General features: G+C 39.7%; 1 protein-coding gene across 1 annotated transcript in view; it reads right to left on the reverse strand.

Moving 5' to 3' along the window:
• RP1 (RP1 axonemal microtubule associated) overlaps positions 1-23,452 on the reverse strand; it is a 219,783-nt gene that overhangs the window by 44,206 nt on the left and 152,125 nt on the right. The window contains exons 37-42 of the mRNA XM_056854917.1: positions 18,573-18,727; positions 16,802-16,880; positions 15,252-15,383; positions 13,883-14,064; positions 12,707-12,793; positions 8,423-8,555 (exon numbers count right to left, since the gene is read on the reverse strand). Coding sequence (XP_056710895.1) covers positions 8,423-8,555; positions 12,707-12,793; positions 13,883-14,064; positions 15,252-15,383; positions 16,802-16,880; positions 18,573-18,727 — 768 coding nt within the window. The remainder of the gene's footprint in view (positions 1-8,422; positions 8,556-12,706; positions 12,794-13,882; positions 14,065-15,251; positions 15,384-16,801; positions 16,881-18,572; positions 18,728-23,452) is intronic.

The raw sequence follows: 23,452 nt of genomic DNA on the forward strand, positions 1-23,452 counted from the left end.
CACATTTCCAGTTTCAATATCAGCTCAAACCCCTCACCCTTTTGTAAGAGAAGGAAGAAAGAGGAAAGACAAGATATACTCTAATGTGCTGCACGTAACAATGATTTAAATGTTAGCATACAAGCTGGCAGCAGATTCACAATTAAAAAAAAGAAAAGGGAATTAATTTAACCCAGAATGAACTGATTTAAGAAACAAAAGGGTTAAGACAATATAAATATATGGGCTCAATATCTATCAGTTAAAAGCACAAATCTAAACAAATATAGCTATATATATATATATATATATATATATATATATAGTTATATATATATATATATATATATATATATATATATATATATATATATATATATATATATATATATAGTTATATATATATATATATAGTTATATATAGTTATATAGTTATATATATATATATAGTTATATAGTTATAGTTATAGTTATAGTTATATAGTTATATATAGTTATATATGTATAACATATGTATTATTTGGACCAAGGCTATTGGTCCAAATAATAGCCTCACAAATGTACATAAATACAAAGGATCACTATGGACCCTGACCAAGCGTGTTTTGGCCCACTGGCCTTCTTCAGTGGTTAAATTATATTAATATTAATCATACAGAAAGGCCCCAGACATTAAAATAATACATTCCTAATCTCAAAACTAGACCAAGATGAAATGTAATAATAGTAATATTGTGACCAAAGGCAGAGATATAAATCAGAGGCCTCTTAATATCTTGTTGCCATGGTCAGGTACATGTATCCTAGATGGTAATTCAATTCTGTACCTTTCTGTCCTGGCCAAAGAATGTGTAGTGATGTCTGGAGCCGGAGGAGAAGGAGAAGGAGAGTTGGTTTTTATATGTTGACTTTCTCAACTACTTAAGGGAGACTCAAACCGGCTTACAGTCACCTTCCCCTCCCCACAACTGACACTCTGTGAGGTAGGTGAGGCTGAGATAGCTGTGACTAGCCCAAGGTCACCCAGCTGGCTTGATGTATAGGAGTGGGGAAACAAATCCAGTTCACCAGATTTGCCTCCGCCACTCATGTGGAGGAATGCGGAATCAAACCTGGTTCTCCAGATCACAGTCTTCTGCTCCAAACCATCGCTCTTACCCACTACACCATGAAGAAGAGGAGGAGGAAGAGGAAGAAGAATTGGTTTTTATATGCCGACTTTCTCTACCTCTTAAGGAAAAATCAAACCAGCTTACAATCACCTTTCCTTCCCCTCCCCACAACAGACACCCTGTGAGGTAGGTGGGGCTGAGAGAGCTCTAAGAGAGCTGTGACTAGTCCAAGGTCACCAAGCTGGCTTCATGTGTAGGAGAGAGGAAACCAACCCGGTTCACCAGATTAGCGTTTGCCACTCATGTGGAGGAGTGGGGAATCAAATCCAGTTCTCCAGAATAGAGCCCACCACTCCAAACCACTGCTCTTAACCACTACACCACGCTGGCTATTAGTGACTACTAGCGGATTCAGAATACCACTTCCCATTTAAAGAATAAAGGCCAGCTCAAGTCATTTTTAGAAGCCCAGGAAAGATGTAAAATATGGCGAACCATGAGACGGCAAATCCAATCTTCACACTGCTCCCTCCCCCCCTCTCTACTCCCCCTCTCAGCATCTCCTAGAAGGTGCAAAGTCATGAAGTGGAGGGCATACACTTGAGAGGGTTGAGCACCCTGAAGGTGAGGTGGCTATGCCTAAGTACAAATTCAACCAACTGCACTCAAAGAGGCCATGCTTTATTGGAAACTCCACTAAGGTGAAAAAGGCTGCATTAGGGAATCCACGGAAGCCACTGACTAATGCCCAGCATGTAGCTACACAACAGAAGGCTGACTGGTTACCCTTACCCAAAGACCTGGTTGCAGAAAGCATGCCAATGTCTACAGTAGTATAGATGACTCACATACACAAGCAAGAGGGTGATGTGGTATACTTCTGAAAAAACATGCAGCTCTACAGAGGAATCCCCCTGGACAAATGTGCTGTCATGAGGGATTTGGATGCCTCATGGAACCTGCTTGCCATTTTGATAGTGACTGAAGATTCTCCACTGTAAGTGCTTCTCCACTTTCATGAGCCAACACCCAATGCATGATCTGGTGAGACTTTTCTCTGAGCGCGCCTTCATGAAGCAGGCCACAACCAGCCAGCTTTCTGGTGGAGGAAAGAGCAGTGGTGCTGAAACCGGATATTAGCAAAACAACCCATATTTCAATGATTGCCTGTGAACCCATTCCTGATTTCACAAAATAATTACAGTGGAAGTATTGATCTGCATTGCTTTTGAACCGACCCACTCTGAATTTGTGGTCAAAGTGATATTTGAACCAGCAACCTCAACCACTTAGTCTCATAGTCATTATGTTGCACCAGATCACACAACACCTTCCTTGAGCCTTGGGACATCACAATGAACTTTATCTGTATGCTGATAATTTTTCATTGCAAGCTTGAAAAGAAGCTCACTTCTCACACCAGGGTAAAGATGCATAATACAATTTAATGAGACTGCTAAAGCAAGAACTTTTCAACATGGTGCTTTACTAGCACGTGTACAAATGAAATTAGTCAGTGAGTTGTCATGTCTGGAGTGCTGAAATAGAATCCGGGAGATCTATTTTCAAATTCCCACTCTGCCATGAAGCTTACAGGGTGACCTCGGGCTAGTTACTTGCTTTCTGCATAACCTTCCTCTCAGGGTTTTTGCTTGGATAAAAGGGAACTCATGTATGAACCCCTGAGCTCCTTGGTAGAAAGGCCAAATAAACACGAGTAAGATACAGTACCTATGACATCTGCCTTCTCTTTCAACTTCTCTTGCTGGATTCCTGACTGATCAGTACCTTATCACCCTAACCATCAATTTGTTGAGTTCTCTAGATTCTCTCTTCAAAAACACTATGCACAATTCCTGAAGGCATATTCCTCTGAGAACCACTTGTTGGACCAGTGTTTCAAGTTTAGAGAAATGTGCTTTTATTCCTAATAGGAATAGCCTCTTTTCTATGATGGCATCCCTACCCAAAACATCCTTCTTTAAACCATGTCAACGCGACTCATCAGTGCAATTAAAAGAAGCTTGATCTGATTCTCACAGAAACCCATCCCCCCTTTTTAAAATTAATTGTAGAACTTAACTCCAGTTAACATCTATTCTTTGCAGTCAATTTTCATGTGGGGGGGGAATGCAAATTTAAGAGTGTGGAAGTCCTGCTGTTTGTTCCAGATCAGCTGTTTTCCCTGTGAGCGTGCCAGGGAGATAATTGCTGCCACTACCAATTAAAGTGGTATGAGGAAGTGGCTCAACTCCTCACATCAATATACATTAATGCTATTCACTACATACACTCATCCTCATTGTGCACAATGTCGGGATGACAACACATAATTCCATAATACATACTACTTTAGTCAGCATGACAGAACAAACAATCTTTTGCAGAAACCCCATGCAACCAAATATTCCTGATTTATCCCAGTATTGAATAGGATATGAAGAAAAGCAGGTTTGAACAAACCTCCATTTGTGATTTAGAAAAACTTAGTGAAAGTGGAATCACTTGGATTTACAGTGCAATCGTGATTTAGTGGACTTAGTATAACACTGTTTAGGGATTGCACTGTTAAAAAACAAGTCTAAGCAGGCCTGCTCAGAGGCCAGTCCCATTTTAGCCAATGGGACTTACTCCAAGGAAGGTAATGACTGTAACCTTAATTACATAACTATGTCTTGAATTCAGCAGTACACAAGCAGAAACACAAATGGACTTAGTATAGTTTCTTGCAAGATTTTGCACAATGACTAGCACATTCCTCCATATATATTCTAGTGCCCAGAAATTGGTTGCACAAGATCTTGCACAAGTGGAAATGCAAGTGGGAATATAATTTTACTTGGTGCAAGTGGTTACTGTGGTCTTTTCTTGCATTTGAGCAAGAATTCTAGAGGCAGCTGGATCCGACCCTGTGTCCTGCTTTCCTGACTTCAATCAGTTTGAAATGGACATTTCTACTGATTGTGCACAATTTTTATATCTACATATTACAAATTGCAATCTCTTCCCAGGAATCAGTTAAACTAAACTTCCCCGACTTCATCTGAAACCTGATCCCAAACATATTAACTTAAAATTAAATCCCACTCATTTCTAGTAATGTTGTTTCCCATGTAAGCCCCTCTAATGAAAATGAGCCTAAATCTATCTAATGCCCTGTTTTCTAATTTAACTGGTTATGCAAATGAACTTCTATACTGATAGGGTTGCCAAGTGCCCGGTGGTGGCGGGTAAAATCCCACCAATCTGTTGGGATTCAGTGCGAGTTCCATTTCTGTCAGGGCAGTTAAAGGGTTAACTTGTTTACCTCCAAAGTATAGATTGTCTCAAGGTGATGATGCGAGAGACAGATGTAAGTATTCTATTGGCTGGAGAATCGCCATTGCAAACGTGCAGAGAGTCACGTAGTCAGAACTGCTTTTATTACTCTGTCCCTTTGTTAAAAGGTGTAAAACTCTGGAGCAGAGTATCCTGTTGCTTTTTCAATCTCAACCGAGCAAGATGCCTGCTCTCAGCCCTCTTAGGCTAAGAGACAGACAAAAGCCTTAGGAACCTGCTAATACTTTTAGCAAGGCTTGTAGGGAACTAGGTAGAAAGATGTTATTTGTTTTATCCAAGTTTCCCTTCCTAATTTTAGTACAGTAAAGGATTTTTGTTTGATTAAGAAACAAGTCTTTGACTGTTTTTATTGTGTGCTTGACCTGAATTCTTTCTAACTGCAATCACGATTCATTGGGCCTCTATAGATTCCAATAAGTGGTAGCAGAGGATGGTTCGAGATCTTTATGGTCTTTATGATTGCTGGTTATGAAAGCTGAGTCTAAACGCACAACTTTTGATTTTTGAATCGTGTCCCATCAGGGAACTGAGGATTACAAAAGGATCAAAGACAGCAGCCTGCAGACCCTCTCTCTCTCAGCGCTTGCAGCAGGAAACTCTCTGAAAGACTGTTTGAGAATTGAAAAGGGGCCACGCTCTCTGCAAGGACGAAATCAGAGGATCAATCTACAAAGATGACTGAACCACGTGAGTGCAAAAATTAGTCAAACTGTGCCAATTCCGCCTATAGACAAAGTTCCTTTTTCTATATGAAAAACCGCAATTGAGAATGCCTTTCATGTGCTGGACATTAGGCATGTCCTAACGGATTCTATGCCAAGTGATGATAAAAGCCCAGCGTATGCGAAATTCTTAAAAGATCAGTCCCAAGCGATTTGCATACTCATAAGCTCACTAAGCGCTTCAGAAAACAGCCTTATTCTGTCCCACAAATCTGCTAAAGAGATTTGGGATGCGCTTAATCAACTCTATGGTCATAAGACAAAAGGGCAGATAAGATTAATGAAGGCGACTTTCTATTCTAAGAGGATGGAGACAAATGTTTCTTTAACAAAGCATTTGCGGGATATGCAAGATCTCCGAGCTGAGATAAATTTAGCAGGCGGCGAAATCTTGGATGAGGAATTTATTACGGTATTTTTGGCCAGTCTCCACTCCCGGTACAAAACTGAAAGGAGGACTTTATTAGGCAGAGACGATATAACTTTGCCAGGCATGATTGCTGTTTTACGCGAATTTGAAACAGATGAACTACAAGCTGAAGTAACCAATGAGATCTCAGTAATGCATGTAAGTGATCAGAAATCTGTACAATGTTATCATTGTGGCAAACATGGGCATAAATCTTTTGAATGTAGAAGGAGGGAAGCATAGGTAACACGTATTTAACTTAGTTAGTTCAACTGTATTGCTTTTTGTTTGAATATCTCTGTGCTATAGTTGTTGTGTGCTTTCCCCTGTATTTTTTAACCTTTTCCCACACCTTTTTGAATCTAACCAACCTTTCCCCTTTTCTCTCTTTTTTACAATAAGACTTTTTATGAAGGTTTTTTTTTTGCTTCCCTTGGTACAGTCGATTTCTGTAGAATGTTTCTCTTAATCTCTTCTCCATGTGCTAGACTGCACAGGTGCTACTAGGTTAGTTGTAATTTTTTTGTTATTGCTCTAGTACTGATCTGGAAGACTACTTTCTCAGAGGATCAGTCTAGATGTTCTCAGGAGCTCCTGAGTGGTGGCAACTGGTTACCAGGGTACTTTTCAGAGAACCCTTGGGCTAAGAGAGTTTCCCAGCAAGGAAAGGCACCATTACCTCCTCCCTACCAAAACAACCACTCTACAATATTTGAAAATCCAGGAAAGCAAAACTTGTGAATTATTATGCTTAGTTCAATGTAGATGGAGGCTAGAGACAGCCATGTTTGCATATGGTTAATCTATTTGCATTCAATTCCCAAGTAATTTTTGTACAATGTTGCTAGAATATATCTGGTGGTGAACCCTGCATGATGTAACTTCAGATCATGATGTACAGTAGCACAGAAGTGACTGCAAACTATCTGTCTATATATCTGCTGACACATGATATGGAGCTTTGGGATACAAATATTCCCTTAAAAGAATTAAAACACTCGAAGGCAAAGAATTCATTGGTGAAGCAGTGGATATAATTTTCTAGTTACAGTTATTCTAGCCAGTACACATCATTATGCTAATCAAGCAGTACTTAAGCACAAATCTACCTATCTAGGAAAAGCTGTGCAAACTGTGTTGAATAAAAAAATGTGATATTCATTAACAGAGTTAATGTAACTAATCTGTATTGAAACATTAATTCAGTTGGTAATATTTGGAAATCTATGGAACAGACTTTAATTTTGGCTGACTGGATTAGAATTCAGAGGTCAGAGGAAGAAAGTACATATTATTTAAATAATAGGGATGTTTTCCAGTCAGCAGATTACACACAGATCTTGCTCCTGATGAGAATTGTGCTGATTGGTCTCGCTTATCAAGCTAACTAACTTGGGAAGAATACTTTGACTTGATTCTACATAAACACAATGGATTAGCAGCCTGAATAGACCAGACTAGCTCAAGCTTGTGAGAACTTGGAAGCTAAGCAGATTTGGCTATCGTTAGTCCTTTTATGGGAGAACACCAAGGAACAAAGGGATTGCTACACAGAGGAAGGCAATGACAAACCATCTCTGCTCATCTCTTGCCTTGAAAACCCTATGGTATTGCAACCCTATGGTTGCAATAATTTGGTTGTGACTTGACAGCAACTAATTATTATATTAAGAACAATGGCTTCTGTTTGCTTGGTCCAAACCAGAAGAGATGTGACAGATCAGTGATAAGGACTTGAGATCTCTGAATGTCCAATTTTTCTTTCATACAAATGCAGTATAAGGTCATTTGTAGGAGGTAAGCCATTTGCACTATACTATTCCCCCAACAAAAACTCTCTCAGCTGCTATTAGATAAGGCCAAGCAAGGTATGATGTGAAGATCCTTCTATCTGCCCACTCACATTTAGCGTAAGCAGGGCTGGACTGTATTTTAACACAGGAACAAACCCTGCCCCCTATTTCAGTGCACTCTGATGCTTGAAACATGTGTTTTTCCCCTCCTAGCCAGTCTCATTTCTGGTACTGCAGCTGGTTGGAAATGAAAATGCTCCAAGTACTGCAGTATAATGATTTAAAGTTTGGAGAGGCTATAATTAACTTCCCTTCAATCACATGCTTAATTTTCATTTAAAAATAGGTCCCTCTTGCATTTTGGTACACATGAATGGTAGACTCAAGAAAATACACTCACATCCCCCTATTTATTAATGCCCCCTGCCTGCTTTCTTGGACTGCCAAAGACTGCTTTCTCCCCATCATGCAAATGAGAATTTTAATTGTCTATAAAATGCCCTGACCTGAATAGCCCCGGCAAGCCCGAAGTTGTCAGATCTTGGAAACCAAGTAGGGTCAGCTCTGATCAGTATTTGGATGGGGGACTACCAAGGAATACTAGGCTCTCTAAGCAGAGGTAGGAAATGGCAAACCACCCACTTCTGAACATCTCTTGCCTTGAAAACCCTATAGGGTTGCCATAAATTGGCTGCAACTTAATGGCAAAAAAAATATGTCTTCTACACTGAAATTTGGGAATGAAGATCTCTTCAGTGAAAAAGCATAATTCCTGGAAATTTAATCTCAGAAAAAGGGGGAGGGGTTAATCAGAGCCAAAAATGTACTTGCCATTGAATAATATATACAACATGCCTAAAACAAAAGGCTGTTAATTATATTTTAAACCCTAGTTGATGGTACACTATCTCACTTAAAATCTTTAAATCTGACATGTCAAAAGCAATCATGGATGATTCCTTTACAATAATGCAAAAGACTTCCTGTCATATTTTCTCCTGTGGTCATTCCTAAGAGAGGATAGACGAGAGCATTTCTTTTCACTTTTTTTGTGGTCTGGCAGCATACCCTTAAGTGGTGCTTCATCTGGCCTGACTGCTGCTAGCTCTGTCACAGTCTCTGACCCATCTTCTTCAAAGAGCCATCGGTTTGCAGGGTGAAAGCCCAGCTCTTCTTTAGTGTCCATATCTTTCATACGGAGCTGCAAAAGGAAGAAAATAGCCATGTGTTGTTTCCTTTTTTGGTATAAAGGATGAACTGCCATGATATTTTCCTGGTAAAACCCAGGAATTTCTACCAGCCATATTTGGAGTCATAAATAGAATCTCAAAAAACCAGGCTACGTAATATGTTCTTCATGTGAGAGCAGCCGGGTTTGTCAGTCGGAAGGTTACCCTGCCAGATGGGCAGAGGAAGCTGGAGGAGATTATAGTCAAACAAGCAGGAAAGAAAAGAAAGAGCGGCTGGCCAGTTCATTGTGACTCTCCACTTCTCTCTCTCCTTAGCAGTTAATGTTTCCTCATATTTTGGTCTGGGGATATGGAGAGTAACGAGCAAAAATAAATAGTGGCCAATGGCTCCTATGTCTCTGTGTGTACCTCATATCTTGTGTAGTTTACTAGGTTCTCTTTATCTCTCTTTCCGGAAAGACGACAACTGGGTATACACAATGATTTCTGGAAAATCTGAAGGCAGCATGACATGATGGTACATGTCTGTACATGTAATCCCCCCCCCATTGTTGCACAATGGTCTCAGGGTGAATGGATAAAAAGATAGCAAAAATGGTTCTCAACGCAAAGTGATACACATTGAGAGAAAACATTCTCTAATCTCTTGTCAGATCCTTAGGGCCTGTGCCAGCCCTTACCCCTCCCTTATCTCTGCTTTGAAGGAGGCCAACAGAAGCTCCCAGGCCACAATGATGGAGGGGGGAGGTAGCTGGCACCCTAGTCATCTTTCTCTTCCTCTCTTCTCCAGCTTCTGTCACTAGGGCAGGAGTCAGAGATGTCTTCTCTTTAAACAGTGCACAGCAAGGCATGCACGTTGCCTGCAAGAGGATTGCAGGGGCAGACTTAACGATTCCGGGGCCCTTGGAAACTGCTGGATGGGGCCCCATAATCACCGCCACCACCCCTACCACCCCACACAGCAAGACGACCATCCCCACCCCCTTCCAGGACCACCACAAGCCCAAGAAAGGAGTGGCAACCACTGCCACTACTAAAAGCTAGCTGCCCAAAACCTGGACCGGATGGGTGCAAACTGCAGCGGTCACCACTGAGCCAGCTACCCAAACCCAAAAAGGGGCTAGCACAAGTCATGGCAGAAGTCTTCTCTTTTCCTTCCCCTTGGTCAGAGGGTGAGGCTGGGGGTGGTTGGGGCCCCCTTCAGTGTGGGGCCAGGGGCAGCTGCTCTGGTTGCACATTGGTTGACTGCCTCTGGAGGAGGGAGAATAGAAAGACAGGGAAGGAATCACAAGATTGGTCCCACTCAAATGGTTCCTGTATCCAAACCCATTATTAGTAATGCCATAGGAAATCAGCCCCCACACCACCAGGCTCAAGGTCAGCAGTATAACCTAAAAAGAACGCTGAAAGTAACTGGGTTGCAAAGTCACATTTAAGAAGCCAGTAGAGAGTAAGCACATTCATATAACTTAGGGTTAGGATCACAGAAACATGAGTTTGTGATCGTCATTAAAATAAACAAATCTAGTTAATACCTATGTCTGTATATTGCATCTATGTAGAAATGGCAGACACTATGCTTCACTTAAGGAAAAATAGTACTACCTGAACTTTTCATACTGAACCAATAAGATTGGGATTTGTAGTGCTTAGTGCATTGTTAGTAATTTCCTTGAAGGGGCACTTGAGAGAAAATGCTTTTACACCTAGTTTTGCAGATGAATCATCAGTACAGAGAGAAAGGTTTCATAAGAAGCCACATATTTGTTGTTCTACATGCAAATAGTCAGCTTTGCTTTTGGGAACAATTAATTACTTCCCTAACCAATGATTTTTTTAATTATTATTTTTAAGAGAACAACTAAGAAGAGATATAATTTTCTCCTTTTATATTTACAATAAGTAGAAGATTTTACTAATGTCCCAGGAAGAATATAATCTTTCTGATATCTTTTTAATATGATTTTAATATCTGGTTTATTTAAGGAGATTGTGCTGTAATGAGAGAAAAATCACTGCAGAGAAAACACTACCCATTCTACAAAGAAAAACTTTTTTTTACATTGTACATTCAGGGCTTATATAGAGCACTGGATTGACAGTTATAAAAAGCAGATTCTTCTCGCATGCAGCTACTAAGGAAAAAACAGCATATGTACTAGCACCGCAGATGTGTCTTCACACTACCTTATTCGTTCCTTTCCAAACTAAGATGAAAAGACAATATTTAGTGGATGAGGCAGATTTGTACTGAAGCCACTACGATGTGCATTTCTAATATATCTGACAGATCACAACTCTTGAGGCACTTTCACACATACTGAATAATACACTTTCAATCCACTTTCAATGCACTTTAAGCTGGATTTTACTGTGTGAACTGGCAAAATCCACTTGCAAACAATTGTTAAAGTGTACTGCTCATGAGTAGTTTTATTTATTCTTAGTAGCAAAGGCTAGTAACTACATTGTTAATTTTGCCATTCTAGGGTGGTGGGTGGGGATGGAGGGGTCCTTTAGAATTCTACGTAATAACCTGTTCTGTCATTCTGTGCAATATGTCTGAAGCTACTAGATGAAAATATGGATTGGACACTAACTGTGTGTTTCTCATCTGATCCAGGTTCTGTAATATCAGTACTTACTTTCCACATTAGGGATTGGATGCAAGCAAATCAACCAAAGCTGAACCCTGAAAAGACTTCAGTAAGGATGAGTGGCAGATTGTTGGAGAGGGAGAACTGGAACTTCTATTATTCCTTGATCACTTGGGCTTGTATCCTTGAGGTGGCACTCAGAGCCACTACTACTATGAATGTCCAGGTTCTAGCATTATATGAATAGGAACATTTTTTAATCAACTGTATCTGGACCTTGTGGTCAGACTCCATAATACTCTCTGCATAGGGCTGTCTGAAAGGGTTAAACGCTAATAGCCCATTACACTAATACCTCCACCAGCTGTATTAGCTTTGTATAGGCTTCTGGGCATGATTCTGCTATCTGTTCCTGCTAAAACCTTTAGTCCCAAATTCTTTAGAGAATGTTCCATTAGCAATCCAGAATAACTAGACAGCTTTTTCAGACAGGGAAATAGGGTCACTGGCTGGCAGTTCTGCACAGATCAGGACCAGAGCTCAGAGGCAGTGAAGAGCTAGAAATAGATCAGAAGCAGAGCAGCTGGGCAAACAACATTCTGAAGAAAATGTTGCACCAGCAAAGTTCTGCCTGCAACTGAGGATTCATTATGGTGCCTGGTCGTCCCACCCTTCATATTGACTTGAGAGGGAGCCTGATTCTGGCCAAGTCCAGGCTTAAGTCTCCCCTCCTCAGAAATGCCACGGGTTTTTTTTTCTTGAGCTCTCTGCTTTCTTGTAGGCCCAGGATAATTGTGGGAGTTCGGTAGTTAAATGGTTTCAGCTGGGAGGCTACCAATTCTCCACTTCTCTTTGTTCCCTGGATAAACCCTCCTCCTGGGTGGAGATTAGGGATTTCTTCCTACTCTCAGGTATGGCAGGGACTGCAGATGGTTTCTCCTCTAAGGTTCCATTTCACTCTAGCACTGAACGAGGCAAAGTCCTGACACAAGTAATGTGCTACCATATGCTCTACCATGATCTGTTAATTCAGCCATGAAACACCCCTAGCATGACATGTTAGGACAAAGGCATGACAAGTCTTTTTTCATTCACTGATTACTAGCTCTGATAGGTTCTTTCCCCCAAAGTTTGCCAAAGCCTAAGCCTCTTCTGGAGACATTGAGAGTCTTGAGACAATTTATTTATTACTTATTTCATTTATAGTCCACCTTACTCAGAGAGAGAATGGTTACTAACCAGAGATTAATAAGAATAATTTTAGAAACATATTTTAAATAGTTGTGCTTTTTAAAGTATTTTAATAAGGATATATCCTTTTGCCCTTCTATACTTCCTTCTTTTATTTTAAGTTTTGTTGAAGAAGCTTATTTGTTACCTCACCTTCAGCTTTCTGGCTGGAGCTGCTTTAAGTCTAAATAAATAAACTACAAGCAGATTTCAAATCTGAGCAGTATAATATAAATAGAAACCACAGTTTTCTAGGATCCACTGAAGAACCAAGAATTGTACTATGGTACACAAGGTAATGTATGTTCATGTGAACAATATGCAATGTACAGTACCTTCAAAAGTTTAATTCCTTTATTCAAACTTGGGTTGAGTAACATAAAGGAAATCTTTGTTATGTGGCCAACATCCCCAACACTCAACTATTAAAGAAAAGAAAATATTAGCTGAACAATATACATCACACATTCTTTAAAAAACAAAACAAAAACATTGTGCCTTGTGCCTTTCCATTGTGTTGGAAATTTACACAACCTTATATAAGCCTGCTAAAATAGGATTTTTAAAATGTAGAGGAACTTCATATATTTCATATGAAGATTGTTAAATCTGAACCAGGGATGTTAGACAGTAAAGGCCAACAATACAAACCATAAAACATAGGAACAGTGCATTCAGGACACTCAACTTTCCTGCAAAATTCTGCTTGGCAATTCACCTTCTCATTGCCAGTCCTTCATAGTATGGTGCAGTGGTTAGCGTGTTGGACTAAGATCTGGAAGATCCAGGTTCAAGTCCCTATGCTGCCATGAAGCTAACAGGGTGACATTGAAGAAGAAGAAGAAGAGTTGGTTTTTATAAGCCAACTTTCTCTTCCACTTCAGGGAGACTCAAACTGGCTTACAATCACTTTCCCTTCCCCTCCCCACAACGGACACCCTGTGAGGTGGGTGGGGCTGAGAGAGTGTGACTGGCCCAAGGTCACCCAGCTGGCTTCGTGTGTAGGAGTGGGGAAACAAATCAATTTCACCAGATTAGCCTCCATTGCTCATGTGGAGGCGTGGGGAATCAAACCTGGTTCTCCAGATCAGACTCCACAGCTCCAAACCATCGCTTTTAAACACTACACCATGCTGGCTCTCCAGTCACTTTCTCTCAATCTAACCTACCTCACAGGATTGTTGTAAAGATGAAGTGGAGGAAGGGAGAAACATTTATCCATGCTCTTTGGAGAAAGGGCAAGAAGAAATGTGCTAAAATAAAAAAGTTCTCACTCCTAGCACTTGTATCTCCAACTTTATCATTAAACACTTATATCATTAGAGACTAGCAAAAAAGCCATTATGGTTTCAGAAGTAACATAGAAAGGTGAGTTTTGAAAAGGATTTAGATGTCAGATTAGACATCTAAAATTGCACATGGTAACTAATTTATGTAGTCTCTTAATGAAATGTCAGGAATGCTCTCCATTCTAGTGGCAACATCTTTATAATTATGAATTACAAACCTACCAAAAATGGTTCATTTTTTAAATTGTGAACTCTCTGAGCAAGGGATATCCCATTAGTTCCATACACAAGCACTTTTATATCAGGCATTTTTTGTGGAATTTGAGTACAGTCCATCCACATTCTCCATTGACCTTGGCTTCTAGCATCAAAATCTTTCACTAGACCAGATGGTGCAGTCACTTCTGTATTAAAAATAAACATGGGTTCAAAATAATGCACATTTCAGATAAAGGCTAATGTAAATTCCGAAAGTTATTACTCAGCTATACAACAAATTAACACTCAACATTTTGGTGCTGCCATGTCCAACGCAATGGTAGAAGAATATTTCAGAATATATAGTCTTTCATATGAATTGCTCCTTAAGATCCTGGTTTTAAGAATATTGTTGTTGGATCCTGGCACTCAAGATTAAAGTCAGGATTTTGCTTACTTAAAAAAAAAACAGAATGCAGCTCTGTAGCTTTGATTTAAAGGGGAAGAATTTCACAGGGAGACAGGAGGTATTCAACTGTTACCCGTTGTACAATTTTCACACCAAAAATCCACCACCTCCAAGCAGCTTTTACCCACACTAGATTTTTAAAAACCAGGAAAAATAACCACGGAACCACACAATATATAATTCTACCCATACCTGACAGTTTCTGATGGATTTTCTTCTGTGTAGTTGATGATGCCAGTCCTATAACATGGATTTGTGTAAATACTATAAAATTAAAAGAAATATGGAGGGGGAAAAGGTTCCTTTTTCCATTTATGGTGGACTTGCCCATTGGTTGCAAAATACTGGAATAGTGTGCATAAAGAAATTGAAGTTATATTGCAATGTTCATTTAACTGCTCTCCCAAAATGTATCAATTTAATGATTGCCCCACAAGTATGACCTTGTATCAGAAGAGTCTTTTATCCCAGTTGGTTATAGCAGCAAGGATGGGGATGGCACAAAAATGGAAAGGTTGGTTGATGCATCTTTGGGATTATTGTTGAATAAGGTATGGTACACATGGACAATGAATCAGATATCTTCATATAGATATATGTGGACTTGGAAAGGATGGTATGTTGCTAAATTTGCTGACACTTGGAAGTTGTTTGCATTGTACTGGAATAACCATAAAGGTTATCAAGATATGGAGCAACAGATACTGGAACTTGTCTGATGACTTGTTTCTGTATACTTAGATGATGTGAAAATACGGCAAAGTGAGCTTACGTGTAGGGCAGGGCAATTACTATATGTTTAAGTAAGATTATATATGTTAGAGGATGAACCTGTAGATGTGTACTTTCTCCACTTATTTTTATTTGTCTACTTCTTTGAATTGGAATAAAAAAAAAATAAAATAAAATAAAAGAGGTACTTGCCTTGCAGTGGAATGGTAAGTTCTGCAAAATCTTTCTTGGACTGTTTATTGATCCAATCATTGTGAACAAAAGTATATGTGGTAAAGGGGTAGCTTCCTTCTTTTATGACTATCTTTTCTAGGAACCAGTCATCTAGAAAGAAAAAGAAACAGGAATGTGCCTATTCATTTTTAGAAAGCTGTTCTCTATAATAAACCTAAATAATTAAAATTGGGGAAAAAAACTTTGCAGACTGAAGATGCTGTATAATATGAGGTGGAAGAAGAAATCTACTGTCATTTAAAAAAAACATCAATGATATTTACAGGAAGGACATGGAGAGAAGGGCTTCAGTTTCCCATTCCCCTCTTCCCCATTGCTGCCAAGAATATCGGTGCTCTGGTTCTTCCTCTTCTATTATGGGGTTTCCTGCAATCCATCACCTCTTCTTATAAAAAGCACTCTGTCCTATAGTTTACATTTTACTTTTACATTTCTTATAAAAAGTACTCTGTCCTATAGTTGACAACCCTGCCATAGACCTTTCATCTAGATGCATCTACTCAGCCCATTTCTTACATCAGAGGAAGTAGGCTTTATAAGGAATCCTCATTCTGAAACAATTCTTCCTAGTCTAAAGAAGCTATTTAGGTACAGCTAGAAACAGTTCATGTAGGTAAAGCTTCTTTTGACATATCTGCTGCAGCTCCTCCAACAACAGAACATGGAAGCCACTATTCCGTGAAAGCTGTTGTAAGGAAAACTTCAAAGCATAGAGGTTCCTCTCTTAGGGTCACCCGGTCCCTCTTCACCACCAGTGGGAGGTTTTTGGGGTGGAGCCTGAGGAGGGTGGAGTTTGGGGAGGGGAGGGACATCAATGCCATAGAGTCCAATTGGTAAGGTGGCCATTTTCTCCAGGTGAACTGATCTCTATTGGTTGGAGATCAGTTGTAATAGCAGGAGATCTCCAGCTGCTACCTGGAGGTTGGCAACCCTATCCTCTCTGGCCTGCCTGAATAACTTCTTTGGATAGCAGCCTTTGTGGAGGTTTTTCACTAAGGCCAAAAACGCATGGTCCCTTAACCCACTTTATTCCCCATTTCAGCCAGGATCAAATTTACCTGGGCTGGGGGGGGGGGGAACTGTACGCATTACCTTGAAAAGCAGGGATGAAAATGTGCCAATCAATCCATGTAAACAGAAAGTGCAGGAGACATGAAGTTCCTGTTTAGTTTGGCACCCCCCATGCCCCCGGTGATTGGTCGTTTCAAATTGATGAGGGCCTTCCCTGCCCCGGGAAATGACCAATCACCGGGGGAGGGGGTGTTGCAAGCTAAACAGGAATTGTGCACATCTCCCACACTTTCTGTTTACATGGATGGATTTGCACACAGTTTTGTCCCTGCTTTTCAAGGTAATGCGTACAGTTTACCCCCCAGTCAATTTGATCCTGGCTGAAACGGGGAATAAAGTGGGTTAAGGGACCATGCGTTTCTGGCCTAAAAAACTATAACAACAAGGGATTTCAAGTACTTTCTGCAATATGCTCAACACAGACGTTTTCATTTTACCTTTTTTCAAACTTTTAAACCCTAGAAGGACTTGGTTCAGCTTCCCAAGATGTACTGCTTCGATTTTAAAAATGTCCACCTATAATTTGAGAAAAAGTAATATTGATGGTTTGTGTAAGGCAAGATGCATCTGCCATGAACATCATCTGAGAACTATTACAGGCATTTAAACACTTCAACATTCTAATTCCTTTCAGCCTAGATGCAACTAGAACTGTAAGTAAAGATATATAACTTCTTGCAAGATCAGAGTAAAAAGTGCAGTATAGCTGATGTTTTTCAGTGCCAGTGACTTTTACTGCACATATTAAAGTATCACATTATTTAGAAGAACAGTATTTCCAGAAGTGGCTTAAAATTCCAGTAAGCTGCTCCTTTGTGATAGAACTTCTAGAAAGAAAGAAATAAAATCAGATGAATGATAGTTATTACATTGAGTGACCTTGCCTTTCTTCTGAAGCATCTCAAATTGGCCCCAGTCATATCTTGGATGCTCGGCTAGATTATTCTGACCCAAGAGAGCAAATGTTTTCTTCCTTTGCACATCTGACACTTGTTTCACACACAAATCTTCTGCATAATACTATATATAACCACTGCATTGGATTTGGCATGATAGCAGAATTTAAACCTTCTGTGCCGCTCCCCCCCCCCCCCCCATGAGAATACATCCTTGGAATATGTAGTCATCATAGGGATACTTCCTTTTTATCCTTTCAAAGGCTTTCAGCGTCATTGTATTAGAAAAATCTTTTGCTATTTGTATAGAGCAATCTTTGTTTCTGACCAATTTTGTTCCAGACATATTCACCAAGTGCACAGAGAACACATGCCATGATGCTAACTGAAATGGCAGAACTGGAATTACTAAACAATCAATCAGATATCCAAGGCAGTTGACAAAACATGAGACAGATTTGAGCCTCAGACTGAGCAGCATCAGCTGTAGATGATCCTTGAAGTTGCTTTTCACATATTAAAGATCCAGCCTGGACTGGTTTAAGAAATGTACACTGGCCTTCATAAAGACTTTAATCAGTTCACTATCAATTCACTGGGCAGAAGAATGGGGCTTCACCCAAAGTTAAGCGCAGAATCATAATAAGTTAAAATGGAAATATTACACAAGGGCTCCCCATCGAGATAAGTGCAATTTATAAGAACGTCACCATGGCTAGATAACATATGTTACCATAAGAGAAATATACAACATTCGTGTATTTATTTATTTGTTTTCGATGTGTACCCTGCTTTTAACATGGATCAGATGAAGTTGTCTTCTGCTGAGACAGACACTCAGTCTATTGAGACCAGTACTGTCTACTCTGACTGGCAGCAGGTCTCCAACATCTCAGGTGAAGTCTTTCACATCACCTACTATCTTCTCCTTTTTAAACCGGAGATACCAGGGATTGAACCTTGGACCATCTGCATGCAAAGATATTCTACTACTGAACCACAGCCCCTCACCAACCTGATTTCCAACTAGATTGGCTCAGCTCTTGAAGCAGTTTACAATTCAATTCCATAACAATATACAATTCAAATAACAAAGCTACTGTCTATGTGGCAGAGTAGCAGAGCTATGCTTTTGGAGAGAAGAGATCTCTTGCTTATGGGGAAAGAGATGGTCTTACTCAGCAATTGATGCATTGGGAAAAAAGACTTGATCATTAAAATGATGGACTATTGCCCTTATTCCAAACACGATGTTCAGTTCTTGTGCTAGATGTTTGCAATGTTGTTTTTCTTTCTTTTTTCTTTTTTTTACCTGTCCTCTAGCAAACGTGATCGGGCCTCTTCTTGAGTTATTAAGCCATCGTTTTCCAGAGTCACCCTTCTCTCCTTGAATACAAAGATAAGCATCTCCACTGGCATTGGCTTTCTTTTTGTCTCCAGTGTGCATATGAATGGCATATTCCACAGCTGAGTAAAAAAATACATACACATATATATCAGCAAACTAAAAAGAATCTTGAGACTATTTGTCACTGCTTTTAAAGTTACTTACCAGCTGTTCAGTAGCTGTAGTTTTACAAATGAGCCTTTACACATAGATATGCATTCTTAACTAAGGAAGAACCCATTTACATTAAAAGATCTGCTGGTATATATTGTATGTAGTATTTCCAACATCTGCACAAAAAACTTCTTTTCACTGCTGTTATTCAATCTAGCTCAATATCCTCATTCCACATTCAGACCAGATTGACTTTTTAGTTCTGTTTGTTGTAAAATTAAAGACTTCAGTAAAAACATATCCATCCCCAAATTCTCTCACATAAAACATATCAAGGGGGGAATGTGTGTATGATAATTTTATTAATCCCATGCCATGCCAATTTACAAATTCAGAAATGCATGCCACTGTATATCCACACAATCAATTCTATAAAAGTCATGACTATTTACATAATATGATTCAGGGACCAGCATAGCCCAACATTTACCAGAACCAAGAGCCTGAACACACACATGCCTCGTCTACACATGCAACAGAATAGGAGGTAGTTGAGTGGACTGTACCTCTTCAGCCTTCAGGGACACATATCACATGTCTGAATGCTTCCTTCGCATAAAAAAATCTGCCTGTAATTTTAAAAAACACACCAGCCCTATAACGTTAAGGATAAGGATTTTGTCCCAGACTACTTCATGTCTTGCTGGTTTCTATTTGCCAGGAGCTTTTTATTTTGGGGGACAAAGTATGAACCTCACATGCAATCTGAAACTGAATAATCCAGTCAGCCAGAACTCTGTCATCTCATTCTGTTGTATGTGTGTGTTTAGTGTTGTCAAGTTGCTTCTAACTCATGGAACCTATGAATCAATGTCCTCCAAAAATGCCCTGTCATTAACAGCCTTATTCAGGTCTTGCAAACTGAGGGCTGTGGCTTCCTTTATAGAGTCAATCCATTTTATGTTGGTCTGCTTCTTTTCCTACTGCCTTCAGCTTTTCCTAGCATTACTGACTTTTCCAGTGACTCTTGTCTTCTCATAATGTGACCAAAGTACGATAGCCTCAATTTAGTCATTTTAACTTCAAGACACAGTTCAGGCTTGATCTGATCAAGAACCCACTGATTTGTCTTTTTGGCGATTCACAGTATCTGCAAAACCCTCCTCCAGCCTGCTAGCAGAATAAATTGTATTTGAAAGGCCCTGCTGTGTATTAGTAAGGTACAGTATATCAGTCAATGAAGCTATCTGAGTGAATATTTATGTAACAAGGGATTGTCCCGGTTAGGTGTCATCTAGTGCATTGTTCTCCATACTTTTGTCCTCTCTGCATAAACCTGTACTGGTATATTTGCAGACTGATGCCTTAATGCCATGAAGGTTTTTTTTTTTTTTTTTTTGCTAATTAGCTGCTTTACACAAATAAGCCTAATTAAATTTGCATAAAATCTGTGATTAACTTTCTCATATAAAGCTTCTGTAAAATCACAAGGGTGGGAATTCCTACTAAAAAAAAAGAGGGTAGTTGCTAGGGGAGAGGCAGCGTCCTTCCATAGTTTATCCCTTGCAAAATGTATGGGTGCTGCCCCACTCACTGTCTGACTGTTTCCAGAAATTATTTGCAAAAGCTTCAGCAAATCTGGTCAAATTAATCACAGAAAGATTGTGGCTCAGTAGTGGAAAATGTTTGGCATACTGAAGGTCCCAGGTTCAATCCCCAGTACCTCTAGAAAATAAAAAAAGATCAGGTAATAGGTGATATGAAAGGCCTGAGACCGTGGAAAGCTGCTTCCAGTTAGTGTAGACAATACTGATTAAGATACAGCAATGGTCTGATTCATTATAGGGCAGATTCATGTGACCAGGTGATATGACATACCTCAAAAGAAATTAATCCACGGCCTATTCTACAACATTACATCTAATGAATCTTTCCATTTGTGTTTATCCTCTCATATTTTTACATATTACAACTGTTCAAATAATATTGTGCTCATATATAAAATGTACATGGAAACTGTACTGTGATTGTCTTGAAGAGTTTTCAATTCACAGAGTTATTTTCTGCTAAATAAATCTCCTTGGGGAGTGTGTTCCAGAGTTTTGGTGCCATGACTGAGAAAGCTCACTCATGGGTTGACATATGACTAATATCAGAAGGTGAGGCACCTGGAGCAGGGCCTCGGATGTTGATCACAGTGATCCAGTAGGTTTCTAAGGGAGTAGCTGTTGCTTCAGGTACTTTGGTCCCAAACCATATAGGGCTTTCAAGGTCAACAGCAGCCCCTTGAATTGTGCCCAGAAACAGATTGAGAGCCAGTATAGACAGGCCAATACTGGGACGATGTGGTCCCTATGTAGGGCTGCCAACCTCCAGGTGATTAACCATAAAGAAACACCTCTGTACTGTTACCATAGGTTTAGAAATTAGGACAGGAAATTACTGATATCGACAATGCAAAACAAATTGTATTAAATGCTGGAAGATAAATAATACTGAAGTGCTATATACAAAAGGTGAAAGGTCAATACAATATATACAACAATTTATATGTATGTGTGTGTTAAGTGCCGCCAAGTTGCTTCCGACTCATGGCGACCCTATGAATCAAAGTCCTCCAAAATGTCCTATCTTTGACAGCCTTGCTCAGATCTTGCAAATTGAGGGCTGTGGCTTCCTTTATTGAGTCAATCCATCTCTTGTTGGGTCTTCTTCTTTTCCTGCTGCCCTCAACCTTTCCTAGCATTACTGTCTTTTCCAGTGACTCTTGTCTTCTCATAATGTGGCCAAAATACGACAGCCTCAGTTTAGTCATTTTAGCTTCTAGGGTCAGTTCAGGCTTGATTTGATCTATAACCCACTGATTTGTTTTTTTGGCAGTCCACGGTATCCGTGACACTCTCCTCCAACACCACATTTCAAAGGAATCTATTTTCTTCCTATCAGCTTTCTTCACTGTCCAGCTTTCACACCCATACATAGTAATAGGAAATATGATGGCATGAATTAATCTAGTCTTGGTGGCCAGTGACACATCCTTACACTTCAAAATCTTTTCTAGCCCTTCATGGCTGCCCTTCCTAGTCTCAATCTCCTTCTGATTTCTTGGCTGCAGTCTCCCTTTTGGTTGATGGTGGAGCCAAGGAATAGAAAATCTTCAACAATTTCAATTTCCTCATTGTCAACCTTAAAGTTGTGTAATTCTCCTATAGTCATTACTTTTGTTTTCTTGATGTTCAGCTGTAGTCCTGCTTTGGCACTTTCTCTTTTAACTTTCAGCAGTAGTCGTTTCAAATCTTCACTATTTTCTGCCAATAATATAGTGTCATCGGCATATCTCAAATTATTAATGTTCCTCCCTCCAATTTTCACTCCAATTTATATAATTTATATAAGTCTATATTATGTCAATTGATGTCCAAGATGGTAATCATCATGCTGAAGAATAAGATGGAAAGATGGGATATGATCGTTTCGAAGTCTTCTTCAGTCCCAATTCTACATATAAAAATATGTTGTGCTTTACAATATGCAATTTATATCAGTAATATCCTGTACTGACCTCCAGGTGATGGCTGGAGATCTCCCGCTATTACAACTGATCTCTAACCGATAGAGATCAGTTCACCTGGAGAAAATGGCTGCTTTAGCAATTGGATTCTATGGTATTGAAGTCCCTCCCCTCTCCAAACCTTGCCCTCCTCAGGCTCCGCCCCCCCCAAACTCTCCAAGTATTTCCCAACCTGGAGCTGGCAACCCTAACCCTATGACAAACTCGGGATGAAAAGGTCGATCTCTAGCAATCAAGGCACGGTCTGTCTTCCCTTCACAACCCTAGTAGAAAGACGAAGGGAGCTCTATCTGTCTCAGCATTCTATCCTTCCTGGAACTTTTTGCCTCTCTTCATGTGGCTCATTCTGGGGGAAGCACCCCATTCGGTGGGCTAAGGAAAAAAATGAAGCTGAGTCATGCATTAGCTGATGGCACTGAAAAAATAAATACAAACTTCCTATGATTAGATGCTACAGGAGCATGGGACTCTCCAAACTGCAGCTGAGCCCACCTGCATATCCACAGCATTGTAGAGACATAAAGTAAGGCTGTCCGAAACCCTGTTAAACTACACAGATTATATTCCACCAAATACAGATCAGGCTGTATCAACCAGAGTTGTTACAAGTAGCATATACAAGCAACTCAAGGGTGCCTATAGGGAAATGGATAAATTCAGCAAAGACATTTAGAAAGTTTAAAGAAGTGGTTGTTCTGCAGGCTAAGAAGAAAGGGTATTATTGATTTCAACAACAGAGTGGATTAAAAGAATGTATTCTCTCACACCCCCAACTATAAAAATAAAAATGCATTGAAGAGACCATTGGGAAATTAGAATGCTTTCCCCCTTGTTCCAACTGAGAAACAACAGGATTTCAAAAAGCAAGCAGGGTGACTGAGATAAAATGTAAGAGATACTGAGAGTTATGTTTTATTATTGTTTCTGCTTTGTTACAGCAGCTCTTCTGGAATTTACAGTGATGTAATATAACTGAAATGGAGAAATCCTAGATTGGTCCATACTGTCCATCCTGTCACTAAATGGTCCTTGTGTTTTAGTACAAGACACTTATGGTCAATCTGCACATGATCTAGGAAATCAGTCAGAATATCACACCGATGTTTTGTAAAGCTAATAG

This window comes from Euleptes europaea, chromosome 8 (assembly GCF_029931775.1).
Source record: "Euleptes europaea isolate rEulEur1 chromosome 8, rEulEur1.hap1, whole genome shotgun sequence".
In the NCBI taxonomy this organism is placed as follows: domain Eukaryota; kingdom Metazoa; phylum Chordata; class Lepidosauria; order Squamata; family Sphaerodactylidae; genus Euleptes; species Euleptes europaea.